This window comes from Lepidothrix coronata, unplaced genomic scaffold, assembly GCF_001604755.1.
Source record: "Lepidothrix coronata isolate B3197 unplaced genomic scaffold, Lepidothrix_coronata-1.0 Scaffold301, whole genome shotgun sequence".
Classification (NCBI taxonomy): Eukaryota; Metazoa; Chordata; class Aves; order Passeriformes; family Pipridae; genus Lepidothrix; species Lepidothrix coronata.
In genome coordinates this window covers 802,635-821,950 of record NW_016690481.1, presented here as the reverse complement: position 1 = coordinate 821,950, position 19,316 = coordinate 802,635, and the positions used below count along the sequence as shown (strand labels likewise).

General features: G+C 59.9%; 2 protein-coding genes across 7 annotated transcripts; both read right to left on the bottom strand.

The window, feature by feature from the left end:
• Window positions 1–663: 663 nt before the first annotated feature.
• On the bottom strand, window positions 664–5,160 carry NT5DC4 (5'-nucleotidase domain containing 4). 6 transcript variants are annotated; one of them, XM_017837358.1, is made up of 18 exons: window positions 5,067–5,160; window positions 4,505–4,578; window positions 4,300–4,417; window positions 4,135–4,230; window positions 3,958–4,049; window positions 3,813–3,870; window positions 3,598–3,691; window positions 3,432–3,485; window positions 3,248–3,331; window positions 3,069–3,110; window positions 2,872–2,979; window positions 2,645–2,711; window positions 2,402–2,572; window positions 2,174–2,225; window positions 2,026–2,086; window positions 1,730–1,906; window positions 1,481–1,582; window positions 664–1,383 (listed from the first exon to the last, which is right to left on the bottom strand). In XM_017837358.1, the coding sequence occupies exons 1-18, from the start codon at window positions 5,153–5,155 to the stop codon at window positions 1,336–1,338; spliced, it is 1,587 nt and encodes a 528-aa protein (XP_017692847.1). In that variant the 5' UTR covers window positions 5,156–5,160; the 3' UTR covers window positions 664–1,335. The 6 variants fall into 6 exon arrangements, with proteins under 6 accessions (XP_017692847.1, XP_017692845.1, XP_017692846.1 ...); XM_017837356.1 differs by having other exon boundaries at window positions 3,813–4,049; XM_017837357.1 differs by having other exon boundaries at window positions 3,631–3,691; window positions 3,813–4,049.
• Window positions 5,161–6,154: 994 nt separating this feature from the next.
• On the bottom strand, window positions 6,155–14,980 carry SLC20A1 (solute carrier family 20 member 1). The gene is made up of 11 exons (XM_017837362.1): window positions 14,850–14,980; window positions 14,169–14,636; window positions 13,937–14,077; window positions 13,762–13,847; window positions 12,219–12,315; window positions 10,511–10,630; window positions 8,769–9,017; window positions 8,127–8,676; window positions 7,688–7,873; window positions 7,334–7,418; window positions 6,155–6,834 (listed from the first exon to the last, which is right to left on the bottom strand). Exons 2-11 carry the CDS (start codon window positions 14,482–14,484, stop codon window positions 6,673–6,675), a joined length of 1,992 nt encoding a protein of 663 aa, XP_017692851.1. The 5' UTR covers window positions 14,485–14,636; window positions 14,850–14,980; the 3' UTR covers window positions 6,155–6,672.
• Window positions 14,981–19,316: the final 4,336 nt, after the last annotated feature.

Below are 19,316 nucleotides of genomic sequence, written 5' to 3'. Positions count from 1 at the left end.
TGCAACATTCCAAGCACCTCTCAGTGTTTTGGAAGTGACGTCCCAAAGGATTTGCTCTGGAGCTGCCTTGTGCCATACCTGGACAGCATCTGGATGTCCCTTCTGAGAGGCACGTGCAGACCAAGGTCCAGAGGCATGGACAGAAGTACTAGCTCTGCCTGAGGGGCTGGAAGACCTGCAACGCTCCAGCAGCTTCTGTGCAGGCTGACAGCAGCACCCAAAGTGGTGCGGAGGACCTTGGGGTGCAGCAGGCCAGGCCCCCAAACTCCTGGGCATGGTTGGGGTTCAGTATGGGCCAGTGAGTGCAGATGAGCCCTGTACATGCACTCGGGGCCCCTCTGGTGCTGTCCTTGCAGCTGGAGCAGGCAGTAGCACAAGGTACCAGGTGAGGGGTTGGCTCTGGGGTGGGCAAGGGGTCCCTGCTGCAAGCAGTGACCGTACAGCTGCTGTAGAGGATGGGGGGAGCCCCACTGTCACCTGCCCAACCCCGGTAAGCAGTGGTCCTGACCCCATCCCACGCTTTTGCCTCCTCTTTCCCTCCCGACACACCCCCGGTCTTGGCTCAGCGTACTGAGTCCGGATGCCAGAAGTCTTGGAGCAGTGTCCTGGAGTTCTGGCATGGGGCTTGGCTCCGCTCTGGGGAGCACTGCTTGCCTAGCTCCCTCCTCTGCAGAGGAGAGGTGACCCGGGGCTGCCACCTTCTGCCCAGGGGCTCGTGCTTGTCCCAGCTGCTGGGAATTGCCCTTTGCCCCCACCTCCCAGGTGCAGGGACAAAGCAGTTTTCCTTTAAAACAGCCAATTTTATGTCTCTGTGGTGCCAGGAGTTTGAGTATCTTTTATAAATAGAAAAGGGTAGCAAACAGAAGAGGGGAACAGCAGGTGAAGGGAGTTCCCACAGAGCAGCTGTCACCTCCAGAGCCTCCCCCTGCACCCAGGGCCACAGTGGAGAGGCTGGAGGGACAGGAGCTGCAGGGGCCCTGACTGGTGCAGGGCCTCCAGTGATACCGGAGCAGCAACACTGCCCGCTCACCCTGGCATTGGGTGGCCCCAGGCTGCCATTGAGCTGGCAGGAAGGATGTTAGTTAAAGTGGGGCAGCCAGCAGAATTGGGGGGGCCCTCTCCTGGCTTCAGGCACAGTCGAGAGAAGGGCCCCACAGCCTAAGGACAGGTGTGATGGGGGCCACAGGCAGGGCCACCAATCATCCTGTGGCCATCAAAGGTGGCAGCTGACCATGGGTGGCTTTGGTCTGGCAGTGCAAGTGGTCCAGGGCCACCAAATGCCCTCCTGTGGGGCTGGCACCTGCCAGAGCAGCAGCCATTGGTGCTGGGGTGGGCTCAGGCTTCTCCATCATCCTCCTCCTCGCCGCTGGAGTCTTGGGGGACCTGAGACAGTGAGAGGGCTCAGTGGGCACAGGACCCCACGGGCATCAGCGTGGCAGGACACCCATGTCCTTCTGCCTCTCTGTTCCCTGCCACCCACCTGCTGGCCAGGGTGGCTATGCTGGGCCAGCCAGGGGGGCAGGGCTGTGCCAACCTCCCCCGAGTCCAGCCGAGTGTGCTCCACTGTTGACTCATGTGCCATCTGCGGGGGAGACAAGGCTCCCAGAGAGAGTCTAACACAGGCTGGGTTGGGTGCCCACCCAATGCTTCCATCAGCCCCATGCCCCCCTCAGGTAGAGAGGGAAACTGAGGCATAGTAGGTGAGCAGGGGGGGTTGGGGGCTGCGTACCAGGACAGGGGGTGCCCGGAAGAGGTAGCTGAAGGGGTAGTAGAGGAAGTTGATGAAGGAGGCGGCATAGAGGTCTGCGTAGCGCATCAACTGGTTGGCGAAGAGCGTCTGGCGTGAGCCGCAGCGGAAGAGGCTGCCCATCTTCCCGTAGCACATGTCCATCTCATGTGTGACTTTCTGGGGGTGCAGCAAGACAGTCAGGGCACCCAATGCCCCCCGGGGTGCCCAAAGGGGAAGTCGTTGGAGGGGGGTGGGACTGAGTTGTGTGCCAGCTGGGATGGTGTCCTGAGTGTCACCTGGATCCGGCGCTTGATGGAGCTAATGTCTGGGCGCTCACTGCTGCCACTGTCCAAGTGCCTGGAACAGGATAGATCCAGCTGGAGGCTCACCTGGGAGGTCCCCCACAGGTGTTCCCACCCCTCCCTACTCCCCTCACCCACTCACTGGTACAGCTCAGCCAGAAAGAGATCAAGGCTCCGCAGCTCCTCAAACAGCTCTGCAAGGTCAACGTGGCTGGCTCAGTGTGGGAACATCCCCCACTGCCCAGCATGACTGACCCAGAGGGTCAGGGCACAGCCCACTGGGGCGGTTTTGCCATCGAGAGGCATAGGACACTCCAGGCCACGTCCGCCAGCAGGGCAGGGTCTGTGTCCCCAGCCAGGCATTGCTCACCGCTCTTCTCTGTCCAGACCTGCAGCTCACGGGCCAGCTCAGGCACCACCAGGAAGGTGCGCCAACCCTGCCGCTTCTTGGACTTGAGGATGTCCCCAAAGATGTGGTCCCCCATGTAAAGGATGTCTTTGCCTTTCACGCCCAGGAGGTCACACACCACATCTGAGGAGCCTGTGACAGCCAAGGGTCAGGGTGGGGGCATGGGCATGTCCCCCCCTGACTGGAGCCTGGCCTGGCACTTACCGCCAGAGTAGACAGTGCAGTGCTGGAGGGGGCCGGTGTACGTCCCAATGCGCAGCTTCCCTGTGTCCTACGGGACAAGAGGACTCCGGGATAGGAACACCATTATCTGCGTCCACTTGGTGCCCACCCAATGGTGAATCTACCCTGCTCTGCCCACAGAAGCCCCCATAGTGCTCAAATAGTGCCCACTGCCCCAGCTGGCCCCACAACGGGGGAGGGGTCCCCACCGTGTCAACTTGGCGCAGGACAGTGCCCTCAGCGAAGAAGAGGGGCTTGCGGGTGTCCACCACAATCAGGTCAAAATAAGACCTCCAGGGGCGCTGCGGGGTGTCCACCTGTGGATGCCAGGGAGGGGGGGGGTCAGCAAGAGGTTGCTGATGGCACCCTGAGCCCCCCACTCTGCCCACAGTGGGGACAGACTCACCTTGTCCCCATCTCTGAAGTCAAACAGGTAGGACATGATGGCCTGCAAGGACATCCAGCACTGTCACCCATCCCCAGGGAAGGCAGACACTGACTGCGCTTTGACACCCTCCCCTCTGCCACCCCCATCAAGGGCAAGCTGGACCTGGCAGGGGGAGCACATGGACACCCCTTACTCACATCCGTGTACGTATAGTCACTGTTGGTGGCCAGGAAGACCTTCCCCACCTCCTTCATGCGGCTCAGCAGCAGTGGCACACGGGGCTGGTGAGGGGCAAATCAGCATGGAGTGGGCTTGGGGGGACCAAGGGGAACTGGCAAAGGGGAGCAGGGTAGTGAGGGGTCCATGAGAGTCTGCACATACATCTTTCACCACGTATTTCTCCAGGTTCTCCAGCGTCTTCTCCTTCAGGCAGCCCTGCAGAGTGGATGAAGGGAGGGGGCTGGCCAAAACCTCCCAGGGTGTTTGTGGGGAATCTCCAGCACTCCCATAACCCTCCTCCCACCAGCCTCCTGCCCACTGCACCCACAGAGAGGTGGACGTGGTCCATGGCCTCACGCACATCCTGGAACATGCTGCGGAAGGACATGAAGAGGTTCCCATGTCTGTAGCCGGTATCGCAGCTGCAACAATCAGGAATGGAGGGGGTGAAGGGGCTGCCCTGCCAAGTGAAGCTCCTCTGCAAGATTACCCCCCCCGCCATCTGATCCACCAGCAAGCCCCCACCCATCACCTCCCTCTTACTTTACGTATCTGGAGCAGTTGGTGAAGAAGTCCACAAGACAGGCATAGAGGTGGGCCTCTGTGTGGGAGGGATATGTGAGAGGGGGTGCAGGACAGGACAGCACCCCAAGGTGGTGGGGTGTGAGGGAGACGGGTTGTGTCTCACCCGTGAGGTTGAAGAGTGTGTTGAGGATGTGGAAGCGCTTCATGTCATCCCGCTGGATAAACTTATTGGGGTAATAGTGGAGGATTTCGGCTCTGGGGAGGGAGCATGGAGCTGCACCCCACTCCAAGGGTCCCCCTGCTCCCCCCTACCCCTGAGGCAGGGGATTTCCAAACTCACCCCTTGAGGAAGCGGAAGCCATGGGCACAGACTAGCAGGTTCCCATGGGAATCCACCTTCAACAGGTTCCCATACAGGGCATCGAACACCAGCCCCCTGCAACACACAGCTGTCAATGGGTGGGGATCTCACCCCTCTTCCCCCGGACCCCCTCCCCAAACTCACCGAGTGGGGAACGTGGGGTCATACTTGTAGGCAAGGATCTCGGGGGGGTACCCAATGGCGACAAGGTGCTCCAGCAACAGGGCAAAAGCCAGCTCCTCGTAGTCGGGGGACTTGTACACTGTAGGGAGTCAGAAGGGATGTGGACAGGGCCTTGGGGGGGGTCCCACCACTGCCCCACCCTGTCTTAGGTTCCCCAAAAACGCACTGGCCAAGGTGTAGTCCATGTCAAAGCCAAAGCACTTGATCTTCTCCAGCGCCAGGCTCCGGTTGACAAAGATCCTGGGGGTAATCAGGTGGGGGGAGGAGTTATGGGGAAGGGGGGGTGTTTAGGGCTGGGGGTGGCACAAAGGAGGGGATGGGGATGTGTTCCCCCATCCCGGTCCCTGGTCAGTGCTCTGTGACGGTGTGCCTGCCCCAGCTCAAGGGCCCCATAGCGAGTTATTGGAGCAGAAAAATGGGCTTTTGAGATGGAAATGGAGCTGGGGGGGAGCAGGAAGGGAGATGCGTGGGAGGGGGGACTGTGGGCCCCTGTTTTGGCCTGCCCCCACACCTGATATGTCTACGTGGGGTGACCCCCAGGGGCTCCGCTCCCTTCCTGACTCCCCCCAAGATTCCCCTCCCGTACCTGAACCCCAGTGCCCCTCCCTTGGGTCTTGCCTCCCCCCCTCCATGCGCCCTCCCCACTTGTCCCCTCCCAACTCTCTCCAAGGAGCCTCAAGTCCTGCTGCACCCACAGCCCCTCGCTCCCCCAGCCCCCTCCCGCCCACCGGTGCTGGCAGTCCCTCCGCAGCGCCTGCGGGTCGCCCTGCCCCGGGCTCGGGGCCGCCGCCGGGCCTCGCTCCCCCTCGCTGCCCATCGCCACCGCCTCCGGCCACCGCCCGCGGCCGCCGCCGCTTTAAGGGGGCCCCGCGGGACCGCCCCGCCCCGGCCCCCGGCCCGGCCCCCCCGGGCAGCACAGCCGGGACCAACCCGGGGCACCCCGGAGTGGTGACCCCAAATGGGGCGGTGACTCTGCCATGCCCCCTCCCTGGGGCAGTGACACCTCCCCACGCGCGCCCCCGCACACAGGGCAGTGCACGGGGCTCCCCCTCCCCAGCAGTGTCCCCCAGCGCTGCTCCCGCCACCCCCCCGGCCCGCAGCTCTCGGAGCCCCGGGCCAGTGTTTGCTCAGAGACGCCACTGGCAGAGGGGAGCGACCGGTGGCGAATCATTAACCGGGGTCAGGGACCGGCCCCGCTGCCGCCCCGAGGCCGCCCCGATGGACGCCGCGGACCCGTCAGAGGGCGGGAGCGGGGCCGGCGCGAGGGGCGCCCCGGCCTCACACCGGGGGGTAGGGACAGGAGGGAACACCCACGTCCCCTGGGACAAAACGACCCCCGGTCCGCGGGGCTTCGTGGCTCGCGTTCCCACGCAGCACATAAGGCACCTCCCGAACCCCACGTGCGTCCCCCACGGACCCATCCCCATCCCTCAGCACCCCCCGCCCTTTCGCCCCACTTCTTGCGACACGCCGGGACTGCTGACGCGGGTCCCCGGGACCGGCCTTGACCCAGGCAGGAGGGAGCATCCCCGGGCACATGGAGGAGGGCGTTGGAGCAGTTGTTGCCCCGGGCTGAGGAGGGGGCACATGCACACCACGGGGCTGGTGACAGGGACAGGAACTGCCCCAGGTGTTGGGCCCCGATAACCGCCCCCCCCCCCCGCGAGGCTGTTTACAGCCCATCCCATGACACAGAGGGCACGTGGGGCTCTTATCATCGTTCCCAGTTTGCTCCGGGGGCACGAGGCCAAGGCAGGCAGGGCCATGAGGCAGCAGCCACCCCAGCACCCTCACTCCCCAGAACCACAGGCACTGCTGGCATACGAAGGAAATCTTTATTGAGTCCGAGGTAGCAGCAGTGATGGGGCCAGAGGGCAGCCCCCAGGACCCCCGCGCAGGATGGCGTCCCCGAGCACGATGGTGTCTGCACCACTACAGCAATGGAGGCAAAGCTGAACACAGCACAGCCTGTGAGGGGGGTGCCCCACCACCCCCCAGCCCTCCCCTCACACAGAGGGCAAGGACCAACCTACATCCTTCCCCCAAGGAATCACTGCCGGAGGATCTTCATTAAAGTCATTAGAAGTGAAAAAGTGGCCCGCGGTAACTGCTAATCTACAGCTACAGCAGAGCAGAGGGGCCACCTGGGGGCATGTACAGCCACGGTGGTGCACCCCCCACGATGTTAGCGCCAAGACATTTTATATTAAAAAAGATACTTCAGTGACAGCACTAGGCAGACATGGGGGAGCCCCACCCCACAGCAGGCAGCTTCGGTGGCTCCTGGAGGGAGGGCAGCAGTGGGAAGCAGGAGCAGTGGGAGCCCTGGTGCCCTCACACCTTCAGGACAGCAAACTTGAAGACAGCCATGATGGCAGCACTAATGAGGCCGGAGATGGGGACGGTGACAAACCAGGCCATGAAGATGTTGCGGAAGAGGCGCCAGTCCACTGCCTTCCTGGAGCGCAGCCAGCCCACTGAGACCACTGAGCCCACCTGCCAAAGGAGCCAGAGCATGGCTCAGCACCGCAGTGAGGGTCTGCACCCACCTGATGTGCACACCTTCACCTGACATGCACCCCACAGCCCTGGGTCCTGCTCCAGCCTGTAGGGACCTCACAGAGGTCCCTACAGGCAGGGAGTGCAGGGCAAGGAGCTGCCACCCCAGATGGGTGTTAGGGACAGGGCCCTGCAGCACTTGGGTGTTAGGGACAGGGCCCTGCAGCACTTGGGTTCCCATGGCCTCTTGGCAGAGCCCAGGGGACCATGAAAGGCGTTTTGTTTTCCCATCACCTTCCAAGTGTGCCAGGGATGCCCCCCCCAGCCCAGGCAGCCGCTGCTGCCTCACATTGAGATGCAAGTGGCATAGCCAGGAGCTGACAGTGGCTGGAGGCCCAGAGCAGGACCCCCCCCCCAGCTTGGCCCTACGAGCACTAAGTTTTGGGGACGCTGAGCTCACACTGAGCCAGCACCATCTCCCCTGCCAACCCCCTACCTTGCAGTGAGTTGTGCTGATGGGGAGGCCAACATTGGAGGCAATCACCACCGTCAGCGCCGATGCCAGCTCGATGCTGAAGCCACTGCAGGGACAGAAAAGAGATGAGAACAGAACCAGACACCCCAAAACACCCAGTGGGCTCAGCTCAAGGCAGCACAGCAGTGTCAGCCCCTGGCTTGGCTCTCCAGACACTCAGACCAACCCCCTTCCAGGATGCAGGGAGGTGTTGGAGCCACACATACCCCTGCTTCACCATTGAAACCCCTAAAAGAGAAGGGAGAGGGGCTCCTGGAACAGGATGCAGCTCTCAGGCTGCCTGGAGCCTCCCCTTTGCTTCACGGCATCCCTTACCTGGATGGTGTGATGGGAGTCAGGTCCTTCCCCATTGTCTGGATGACTCTCCTTCCCCAGACCCATAAGCCGATGCAAATCCCCGCACCCCCATAGAGCAGCAGCCAGATGGGAGTTGCCACCTTGGTAGCCACATCGCCCGTCTGATAGACCAGGTAGAGTGCGACCAGGGGCCCTATGGCATTGCTGGAAGAGAAAGAGGATCTGGTCTAGAGGGCCAGAGGCTGTTGGCAAGATGGAATATCCCTGGAAGTGTTCAAGGCCAGGCTGGACAGGGCTTGGATCAACCTGGTCTAGTGGAAGGTGTCCCTGCCCATGGCAGGGGGTTGAAACAAGATCATCTTTAAGCTCCCTTCCAACCCAAACCATTCCGATTCCATGATTCTGTGGGCACTAGCCCCAGCCAGCAGCCCCCTCAGCTCCCGCTGACCCCACTGACCTGACATCATTGCCACCATGAGCAAAGGAGCCAAAGCAGGCCGTGAGGATCTGCAGGAACTGGAAGAGCAGGGACACCTCAGGCTTGTCCTGGTCGTGCCACTCTTCCAGAGAGCTGCTGCTGCCCTTGCGGTCACTGACACCCAGCTCTGCCTGGGCCGTGTTCAGGTCCACATCTACAGCTGGGTGGGTGTCTGCCACTGCATTGCAGTAGCTGGTGTAGCTGTCCATGCGGACTCTCTTCTTAGTGTCCACCACAGACCAGCTCAGCCTCTCCCCCTCCTCGCCATCCCTGGCACGCAGTGAGTCCAGGGGCATGCCGCAGATGGCCATGGTGTAGGAGGTGTAGCTGTTATTGCGCCGCAGGGGCTTGTCCCCCGAGTCCCCCATGCAGTCCCCCATCTTGGCCAGGTGTAGTTTGTGCAGCAGCTCCTTGTAGAGGCCAGAGTCCTTGTGCACGGTGTGGTACTGGTACTGCCCACCTGAGCCCAGCTGGTGGCCCACTGCCTGGCTCAGGTGGACCAGGCTGCCATTGGGCAGCCGCACAGCTCCTGCCGGGGGGGACAGCAGGTGGGGGGGTTAACACCCAGGGATGCCTAAGGTGGGGGGAGTCCCACCACTCATATCACCCCCCACTACTCACCACTGTCAATGCTTGTCTCCTTCAGGTCGAGGCTGGGAAGCCTCTCCTGCTCCGGGGCCTCCTCCAGCTCCCCCAGGTTGAAGGAGACCATCCTCTCCTCCACCGCTGCCCGGGTGGGCATGGCCGACCCCACATCAGCAACAGGGCCCTTGGCATCGCCCAGGGGCACCTTGGCCTCCTCTTGCTCCTCCTTTGGACCAACGTTCTTCTCCATCAAGGGGCTTTCAGACGGACTCGATTTGATCTCTCCTGTGAAGGGGGGCAGCTGCCATGAAACTCCTTCCCATCACTGAGCCCAGCGCCAGCAGCAAGCCCACACCCCTCACCACTCAGATTTATGGCAGCCAAATAAAATTAACAACTCCCCCTCCCATCCTGAACTTTGGAAGCTGCTGGGCAGTCACACCTTGTCCCAGGCACAACAGCCAAACCATCTAAGCCAGCTCATCCCCTATTTTTAGACCCCCCCCCACCCACACGGGGTGTGGTAAACACCATTATGGGGCATTTATGCCGGTAATGTCTAGGGCAGAGGTTCCTCTTTGGGCCATGTTTGTCCCATCCCCATGAGCCGTGGGATGCTCTGGACCCACTTCTGGAGTGGCTGTGACCCCTGAAGCTGACAAAAGCTGCCCAGAAGAGCCCAGCTCCTCTGCCAGCCTGGCAGCTCCAGCCTGGGCTCCTCTCCAGCTTCCACTGGTGGGTGACAAACCCAAACAGGAGCCAGTCTCCACCTCTCAAAGGCAGCCTGTTTTCCTGCCCCTCTCCTCCCCCCCCAGGAGGCAAACCAGCAGTGCTCAGCCCTGAAGCTCAGGCTGTTCCTCCCACTCTACCGGGAAAAGCATGTTTTCTCCAGGTGAAAACATGAGGTCAGCTCCTTCAGACAACAACTAAAACCACCTCCTTGTCACAAACATGACCATTTCCCAGTCACTTTGTTTGCCTCAAGGGCTGGGCTGTGGCATCAAACCCCTCATCCTGGAATTCAGTCCCTGCAGAGCTGTCTCCCTCTGCATGCCCACTTCCTCTCAGGGATGCTGTGGGCAGGCAGGGAGCCTGTCTGGCAGGCAGCAGAGACTGCCTTGCCTTGCAGGCAGGAGTTAAGCTGAACAGCTGGAAGATTGTCAAGAGCTGTTAGTCACACCCTAATTACACCAGCACGACAAGGACACCGGTTATCCCCTCATCGCCAGCTCTGGAGGCCCCAGCCTGCACACACTATTGATATTCAGGACCACACGCGGCTGCTCAGGAGGCAGAGCTCGGGGCTGCTCCTTTGGATGCCTTTCAATAGAGTGGCTTGGGTTTTTTTGCTACAGAGAATTTCATCAGCTTTAAACTTGTGATCTGCATCGGCCGGGCCAAGGATTGCTCTGCATGTATGAGAGGATTAAAGGTTACAGACACGTTGTCTCCTGCCTTCTCTGTCCTCTATTAAAGTGGCACCAGCTTTATGACACTTCCCACAGCTCAAGGACAGATCACCCCGCAGATAAATTGGTCCCAGACGCAGATCAGCAGCACAATGGCTACTCTGAGGGTGTTTTGGGGTGCCTGGGTTGGGAGGAGGCAGGGTCCAGCATGGCAAGTGCCCCAGTGACTCAGAGCAGGTTAATCCCTGAGCAAAGATGAGGATCCTGCTAATAACAGCCCCACAGCTAATGGGATCTGCTGCTGGAAAGAGAGGTCGGTTAGCCAGAGCATGCCCTTCCCCAAGGATTGCAGAGGGATGCAGTACTTACGGTCGATTTTCTTCTTCATTCTCGGACATACAAAGAACCAGACGACGAGAGCACAGACAACAGCACTGCCCGCCGAAATTAGGAGGATACCCCACAGAGGAAGTTTGTCAAAGCCCAGCACTAGGAAATAAAACAACGGATCTTTGAAAACCTCTGGGCAAAATGCTCCTAAACATACGACTTTGCTTTTCCCAGGCACAGGGACTCCATCACCTGCAACAGCCCTGAGCTAATCCACCTGCCAGGGAGAAACGCTGCTGGGAAGGCACTGCTGACTGCACCAAGACCCCACCCAGCAGCCCCCCAGGTCACATCCCCATCAGCTGCTGACCCACACACAACCGCTTTCCCCAGCCAAACCCCGTGGGGAGCAGTGCACGCCCTGGGCTCCACACAGCCCTGGTCTCCTCACTTGCTGCAATGTCAAAGAAAAAAACCCGCCTCCCAGTGCAGCTGCTGCAGCACCGGTGCCACTTCCCCACTCCGCAGAGGACACAGAGGCCTAAGGCTACTCCCACCGGAGCCCACTGACCCCTCTGGATGCCAGGGAAGGCAGCTCTCCTGCTCCAGGAGTCACCAGGGATTTAAGTTTCATGGCATCTGAGGTGATACGTGACCCAGTTAGGAGCATTCTCACAGGCAGCCTGACTTTGAGCAGAGGGCTGGCATCGTGTGGCCCTGGTCAGGGCATCAGGTGCTTGTGACCACCCAAACTGTAAAGTTGTTTTCTGCAGGCAGTGACTTACTGCTCCTAAGGAACCCTAGCACTCCCAGCCACCTCACCCACGCACAGGGCTTCCTGCAAACCCTGTGCTTAAGAGACCCAGAGCTTGCCCAGCATTTAAGGTCTCAGGATAAACATGGATCCACCTTGAGGATGCCAAATGATTAAGTGATTCTGGAGCAGCTACAGTGCCCCCAGCACCATTGCAGCCCTACCCTCTCCCCCATGCTGGAGAGCCTGGAGAAGGGGAAGCTGACGTCCCTCCAAAAACTTTTCCAGTCACTGTTTACAGACCAAACCCTACCAGAGCCAGCACCAACTGCCCACATCCCACCTCCAGCAGCTCCTCCACAACAGGAAACCCACGCTCACACCAAAAACAGCTCATGTCGAGTCACCCCCACAGACAACAGAGGTAATGGAGTCCCCACCTCCATGGCAAATCTGCCTGTCCCTGCTGGGCCCTCTCCTAGTCCTGCTTGTGACCTGTCCCCTACACAACAGCCAAACAGCATCTTAGTTTGGCTTTTCCAACTGAAGCCAAGACTCCTCAGCACAGGGGCCACCTCTTCTTGCCAGGAATAATTAGCTTGTTTTTAGGGACCAGGTGAATGAGGAGATGCAGTCCCCATCCCTGCTCCTAGCCCCACCAGCAGCAGCCCGAAGAGTCTCTTCAGCAGCCACCAGGTACCTGAGCTTTAGCACAGGTAAGAGAAGGGAAGGGGAAGTCATATTATGAGCCAGTCCTGGGAAGTCTAAGGAGAAATGTCTGGAGGAGTTTAGTTTGAGCAGGTCTCTTTGGTTGGGCAACTACCTAGCCCAGACAGCGCAGGCCAGCCTGCCGCCTTCTGTAATTGGCACAGGCCAGCCGCCTTCTAGGAGATCTCAGCCCTGTAAAGCAAAAAAGGGGTAAATCGTGCATTTAATGGAGGCTTTAGAAAGAATTTCAAAAATTCAGGTTCAAGTATTCTGCTGTGTACTTACAGGGCGCCCCAGTGTACATGATGGAGAAGAGGTTGATCCCCACAGTGCAGGCATAGAAGACGGGCAAAGCTCGCAGGCCATTGGGAACAGGATCTGCCTGGAAAACACAAATCAGTGCTGTGGAGAGGCAGACCAGGGGGCTGTGCAGCAGCCAAGGAGCAGCCCAGCATCAGACCCTTTCCAGAAGGGGTTTGTGCCCTCTGTCACCTGCCGATGGCAGCTCCTGCATGTTCTGCCAGGAGCCAGAGCTCCCAACAGTCTTTAGGGAACAACACACAGCCAGACCCTCCACCAGCTGGGAGGGCAGGAGGTGGCAGAATACCGTGAGTCCCACAAGGCTCCCCAGGGAGCCAGGGCAGGCCCTGCTGAGGGTCCCAGTACTTCCAAACCTAGAGCATCTCATCTCTTCCTGGCTCCCGAACCCTTCCCCTGGCTCCCCACCTTGCCACCTCCACCTATGTTTTCCTTTTAACTCCCCAGGCACTTTCAAAGCTTTTACCTCTTTCCAGCTGACTTGGACAAAATAAAAAGTCCATTACTCACAAAGCAGCTTATTTGACCACATACCTGCGCTGTGAGCCTCTTGCACCAGCAGCAGGAGCATTTAATCCATGCTGCTGCCCAGCAGTCAGGGTCTGGTATCAGAAAAAACACACTGAACCTTCCTGAATGCCAAGCAGCACAGAGCAACCGGACTGTTCAGCACCAGAATGGAGCGTGACAAGGCCAGCCCGGCTTTGGGAGGCCGGTTACACAAGATTACTGTGACGGTAGGGACGCTGAGCAGTTTGAAAGGGCTGCCAGTGATAAGACCTTAACATCTCTTGAACGAGAAATCATTAGAACTAAAACCTGAAGGAATTTAACCTCAGATATACAGAAGAAAATGCCGGAGTTCTCTGCATAGCTGGTAGGACACCTCTGCTCTGGGTTGACAGCATCCTGTACTCAAAAAGATGATGTCTAAGGTTGTCACCTTCTTTTCAAATACTTTGCATGTCCAATCCCTCTTCCTGGGTTTTCGACACTCCCCACAGTGGAATGTGGCCCTGGAGCCAGCCTGAGCGCCCCTCACCTTCCTCAGCTGGAAGAAATGTGCTTTCCTCAGCCCCAGGGACAATTCTGTCCCTCCCAGCTGAGGAAAGCCGAGGCTGTAGGTCACTGCCTTCACCTGCAGCCTGTCCCAAGGGCAGGTCCTGCCTTGTACTAGGATTTTGGAAAAGCCCAGCTAGTAGCTCTGACCTTATCCGTTCTGGGCTACTTCACTACTGCGAAATGGGACTGTTCCTGCTTAGGCCAAGCAAGACAATTCCCTTATTTCAGAGGAGGGAAGGTGATGCCACCGCACCCTCCAGTTCTGCTGTGTGGAGTGGCCACAGGTCCCCTTTTCCCACCGCTTCAGCTCCCAAAGGGCTCCCCTGGTGCCAACACACAGACTCCAGGACGTGCCTAGAGAAACTCTGGTGACCATAAGCCAATCAATGAGTCCATCAGGAACAGCCAAAAGCCCCAAAGTGTCAGAATATGGGGCAGACAACCTTACCTTACAGAGGATGAACCTCTGGACGAGGAAGAACAGAATAGCAGACATGATGCCCGAAAGAAGTGGTGAGATGAACCAGGACAACACTAGGAAAGGAGAGGCACGATTAGCATAATGCTGCTGGACATGCTGCTGGACAGGGAAGCCCAGGGAGGCCATGCTAGGGTGGACTTACCAATCTTCAGCAGCTCAGACCACTTGACACCTTCTTGCCCTTGGGCCACCAGTGAGAAGCCAATGGTCGCTCCAACGATGCAGTGGGTACCAGAAATGGGAAGCTTCAAGAATGAAGCTATCAGCTGCCACACAGCAGATCCTGGAGAAGGAGGAGAAGCCTAGTAAGAAAGCCAACACCGAGGCACCGTGGGGCACACTGCCCCCCGCATTGTGACACCCCTGTTCCTTACCAAACATGGCGCTGATCGAACCTGCCATCAGCAGCTCCTGGGTGGAATTGTACATCTCCACATCAATCAGCCCCTTCCTGATGGTCTCGCTGACCTTGGCTCCCAGCAGGACAGAGCCCACTGTCTCGAAGATGCTGGCCAGAATGCAGGCCTGCCGCAGGGTCACCACCCCCGAGCCCACGGCGGTCCCAAAGGAGTTGGCCACGTCGTTGGCACCGACAGAGAAGGCCAAGACGAAGGCGATGATGAAGCCCAGGATCAGCATCCAGAGGAAGCCGGCCATGGGGGGGGTCGGCACCGCGGGGGTCGGTTCCATGGTGCGTGCAGGGCGATAGGTTAATAACTTAGATATAAAATTAAATAGGGGGGGTTGCTATAGGGCACGGGGGGGCTTCGACGTCCTACGGGCCCGCCGGCTGTGGGTGCTGGGGGCTGGGTGCCACGCCATGGTCTGCGCCGCTCTTCATCCTGCGGGAAAGACGGGGATCGGGGGGGGGGGGGGGGCGGGTGGGTGGTACCGGATACCGGACCTTCCCGCCGCCGGTAACGGCCGCTCCCGCGCGCGCCACCGCCCCCTCCCGCCGCCGTGTGTGTGGGGGGGGGTGGTGGGGGGGGTGGTGCGTGTGCGTGTGCGCGCGTGTGCCCGCGCCCGCCCAGCCACCGCCCGTCACCTCCGCTCACCGGCTGGGCGAGGCCGGGCCACGCTGTCGGTGTCGATCCAGTGCCGCCGCCGCCCCGCCGCTCGAGTCCAGTCCCGTTCGGATCGGCTGGTTTGGGTCCGGTCGGGTCAGGTCAGGTCAGGTCAGATCCCGTCCCGTCCCGTCCCGTCCCGTCCTGTCCTGTCCTGTCCTGTCCTGTCCTGTCCTGTCCCGTCCCGTCCCGTCCCGTCCCGTCCGCCCCCGCTGCCCCGACTGGCGCGGCCGCACCGCCCGGCGCGCTTTAACACCGCCCCCCCACGTGACCGCCGCCCCGCCCCTCTCGCCAGAGCGCGGCACCGCCCTCGTCGCCCATTGGCCCGATGTTGGCGGGAAAGGGCGGAGCCGTGCCGCCATTGGGCAGCGCCGAGCATAGAGCGCGGCCCGGCCTAGCCCCCCGCGCGGGCAGTGCGCCCGGGAACCACGTGCGCGCTCAGCGGCGCCCCCGGGGCGGGGGCACCGGCCCCGCACAGCCCGGCCCCAGCACAGCCCGGCCCGGCAGCTGTACAGCCCAGCGCCACACAGCCTGGCCCCGCAGAGCCTGGCCCCGGCACAGCCCGGCCCTGCACAGTCTGGCACCGGTACAGCCCGGCACTGGCAGCAGTACAGTCCGGCCCCGCACAGTCCGGCAGCAGTACAGTCCGGCCCCGCACAGTCCGGCCCCGCACAGCCTGGCCCCCGCGCAGCTCGGCACTGGCACAGCCCGGCTCCGGCACAGCCCAGCCTGGCGGTGTGCTGGCTCAGAGCCCAGCACCGGTGTGGCACATTCTGGCGCGGGTGTGGGCTCTGCCCTGGCACCATTTGGCTCAGCCCAGTACGAGCGTGGGCTCTCCTAGGCTCGAGCACGGCCTGGCGCGGCCGTGGGCTTGGCTCTGGTGTGGCACAGGCACAGCCCAGCACGTTTGGAAGCCCAGGCTGGGCTCTAGCACAGGCCAACACAGTTTGGGGTGGGTGTGGGCTGCACTCCCATTTGGGTCTGTGTGGGTTTGGCCCACATCTGGCATGGCTCTGCTCAGCCCCAGCGTGACCAGCATATGCCAGGCACAGTACTGGTGCTGCACTGGCCTGGAGGGGCACCAAGCTGCTGACTACCAGGCTGGCACTACAGTGTGGCTCAATCCCACTCCATCTCTGAACTGGCATCACAACTGTGCCAGCACTCTCTGGGACCAGCACCCAGCAGCAGCACCAGCCTAGGGCCACCCACTGGCCCAAGAGGCTCCCACCTTCCCCAGACCAGGTTTGTCCCTGGCAAAGATCACATGCAGGGACTGAAACCAGTACCCACCAGGACTGACCAAGACACCAGCACTCACAGCTGAGTGGGGGCAGCTTAGGGGGCCCTATGGTGTCCCAGCAAGTTCCCAGGAGGTCCTGTTGGGTCCCCTCAGCACCCCAAGCCTGGGTGTTACAACCAAGGGTGCACCCCTGTACCCAGCTGGTGCGCACCCCTCTGTGAACATGTGTGCTCACACAGCCCCCAGGTGCATATGCACATGCTGGGGGCAGATGTGTGCCCCAAGGGGGGGGGAGGTGCCAGTGCCCATTCCCATCTTGTGGTGACCGTTGCCCAGCAGGAACCACGGCTCAGCAGGCAGAGCCCACAGGCAGCCTCAGGGCAGCAGGTCAGCCAGCACGGGAAGCTGGGCTGTGCAGCTGGGGGTTGTGCCCCTGCCACAGGTCAGTGGCTAGGGGCTGTTGCAGGCCATCGAGTCACAGGGATGCTGGTGATGAGGGGTTGCAGATGGCATCAGGTGTGGGAGGAAGTGGCCAGGGTGCCCCAGCCCTGCTGCCTCGCTGCCCCTGCGTCACCCGGCCAGAGTCCGTCCCATGTCCCCAGGGGCCCTGTGCCCTAGGCCACGTGAAGCACCGGGCGCATAGAACCACAGCACAGCCTAGGCTGGGCCTGGGGGGCGAGGAGAGGCATGTACTTGGAGCCTGGGGACCCCCTGCCCCTCTCAGCCTGACAAAGCAGTAGCAGGGGCCAACCCCACACCCTTACCCTGTCCCCACCCTGCATTCCTGTCACCCCTGGGTGGCTTCATCTGCTCTAGATGTGTGAATTGGTGGGGAAACTGAGGCAGGAGTCCCTAGATGAAGCTGGGAGGGTCCACAGCCTGGGCCTCCAGGGATCCAGGTGTGTCTGCACTCCTGCTTAGGCAGAGGCAGCCCTGGGGTCAGTACCAGGCACAAGGGCTGCAGCACCGCACGTGGGGCACAGCACTTGAGCATGTGGGGTGCAGCACTGAACAAGCAGGGCACAGCACAAAGGATGCGGGTTTGTGGCTGGGTGTGGAGGGGTGCAGCACTGAGCACAGAGAGTGCAGCACTGAGCAGAAGGGGATGCAAAGCCTGGCACATGGGGAGCAGCGTTGATCACATGGGGTGCAGCACTGAGCAGATGGGGTGCAGAGTCAAGTATGTGCTGGGAAGGAGCACGCTGGGGGGCTCTTGGAGTTGCTCCCATGCCAATACGCTGCAGGTCTCCAGCACTGGAGGGGACCCTTGGACCTCTGTCAGCTCCACTTTAACAGCTCCCTCCAAGCAGTGGGACTGTGACATTGGAGGCATTTAAGGCAGTGGGGCAGCATTCTGGGAGCTGGGTGGGAAACACCCCAGGTGCTGCTCCAGCCCGTGGCCATCTCACCTACAGACCTGCAGGCTCCATCCCCCCTCCCAGTAACAGCAGTAGTCTGTAACTCCTGCATGGGATACATCGGCAGTGCAGGTGTCTGAGACTGTGGAGTCTTTGATGGGAGCTGAGCCTTCTCTGAAATCTGCCTGCTTGGCACTCCCAGTCCCTGCAGGTGCCCTGATGTTCAATGGCATCACCGGGCACCCCAACACTAGCTGGCACACTGTGGACCCCTAAGTGTCACCAGCACGCTACAGAAACCCTCAGCATCCCAGTGCTCAGCTGCCCTCTCACCCTGGCTCTGCTCCTGACTGATCCTCTTATTTCTCATTGTCCTACTGAATTGTTAATTGGTAATAAATTAAAATTATTTTCTCTGAGTCAAGTGTTTTGCCCATGACTTAACTGCTGAATGATTTCCCTGTCCTTACCTTGCCCCAAAAGCAGTTTCACTGCTCACACCTCTGTCGCACATGCCCTTGTTGTCCTCTCCTGCACATCCAGAGCACACCACTTCCTCTCTGAGGTTGCTCTGGCTCCTTGGCCAGCTCACAGTTCCCCTCCTTCCCCAGTGCCTATTCACACCTCTTCCCTCCATGTCCACTCTGACCCTCCATTTCTCCCTTGTTCATGCTCAGATCCCTTTTATTCACCAATCTGGATCTCTTACATCTCCTCCCTCTCCTCTTGGGATGCTCAGCATTCCTTCCTTTCCTCCATCCATGCTGGCATCTCCTCCATGGACCCCTGCCCTTGCCACGGACCAAGGGGTCTCTGCTCAACCCTCTGCCAATCCCCTCCCAGGACAATGGCTCTGGTCACCTTCTCACACTCCTGTTCCTCTTGCCCTGTGGCACAAGAGGGGTGAGATGAATAGAATCACAGAATCATTTGGGTTGGAAAAGCCCTCTGAGACCTTTGAGTCCAACTGTTCCCCCAACACTGCCAAGGCCATCCCTGACCTATGGCCCCAAGTGCCACATCTACATGTCTGTTAAAACCCCTCAGGGCTGGGGACTCCACCAACCAATGTTATCAGAGTGGAGCCTTCTCCACAAGCCCAATAGATACCCAGAGGTGTCCATGTGCACACAGGGGAGGGCGAGATGTCCTGCCCACTTCCCACAGGTCCCATTCCTGGTGGAGGAACCACAGCCTGAAGGGATGGGCTCTCTAGACCCCACGTTCCTCCTCCTCCACTTTTCCTGGCTGCTCTGTGTGTCTCCAGCCTTGCCAGAATCTTTCATGTTTGTGGGGACAAGAGACAACGATGGCAGGGAATGATCCCCTCTGGGCCCTGGCTGAGCCCCAGCCTCTGTCCAGGGACCTCTGCAGCCCTGCATGGCATCACCCGGGTGTCCCTTTAGCACTGCCAAAGTGGGGATGGCTGGGTGCACAGGGATAAGGAGGGCAGGTCAGGGATGCCATCACAGGCAATGACAACCAAAAGGCCCCAGAGCCCTCAAGTGCCACTGCCAGAGTCCTCTGGCAAGAGTTTAGAATTTTGGCAGAAAACAAACCCCTTTGTGTTCCAGCTGGTCCTGAGAGGTCAGAGGGGCTGGGGGCAGCTGGGCTAAATTTCAGAATCAGGCATTGTAAGTCTGTTCATATTCAATGAGAACTTCCATGATTCAGATTGACAAATAGTTGGGTCTATCAAAGCAACAGGAAAGCAGGTTCAGAATAAATGCACAAACAACAGAATGTTAATATGTTGTGACAGAAGGTATGAACAGAAATCTCTCTCTCTCTCTATATATATATATATATACATGAGTGTATATATATATATATATATATATATATATATATATACAC

Coding starts and splice junctions, on each gene's coding strand:
- SLC20A1 (XM_017837362.1), bottom strand. CDS start 14,484: ATGGAACCGACCCCCGCGGTGCCGACCCCCCCCATGGCCGGCTTCCTC. Junction 14,078..14,168: donor TTCGATCAGCGCCATGTTTG/GTAAGGAACAGG, acceptor CTCCTTCTCCAG/GATCTGCTGTGTGGCAGCTG. Junction 7,874..8,126: donor CATGGTGGCAATGATGTCAG/GTCAGTGGGGTC, acceptor TTTCTCTTCCAG/CAATGCCATAGGGCCCCTGG.
- NT5DC4 (XM_017837356.1), bottom strand. CDS start 5,155: ATGGGCAGCGAGGGGGAGCGAGGCCCGGCGGCGGCCCCGAGCCCGGGG. Junction 3,332..3,431: donor AGAAATACGTGGTGAAAGAT/GTATGTGCAGAC, acceptor GCCCCTCACCAG/CCCCGTGTGCCACTGCTGCT. Junction 2,573..2,644: donor CTGCACTGTCTACTCTGGCG/GTAAGTGCCAGG, acceptor TGGCTGTCACAG/GCTCCTCAGATGTGGTGTGT.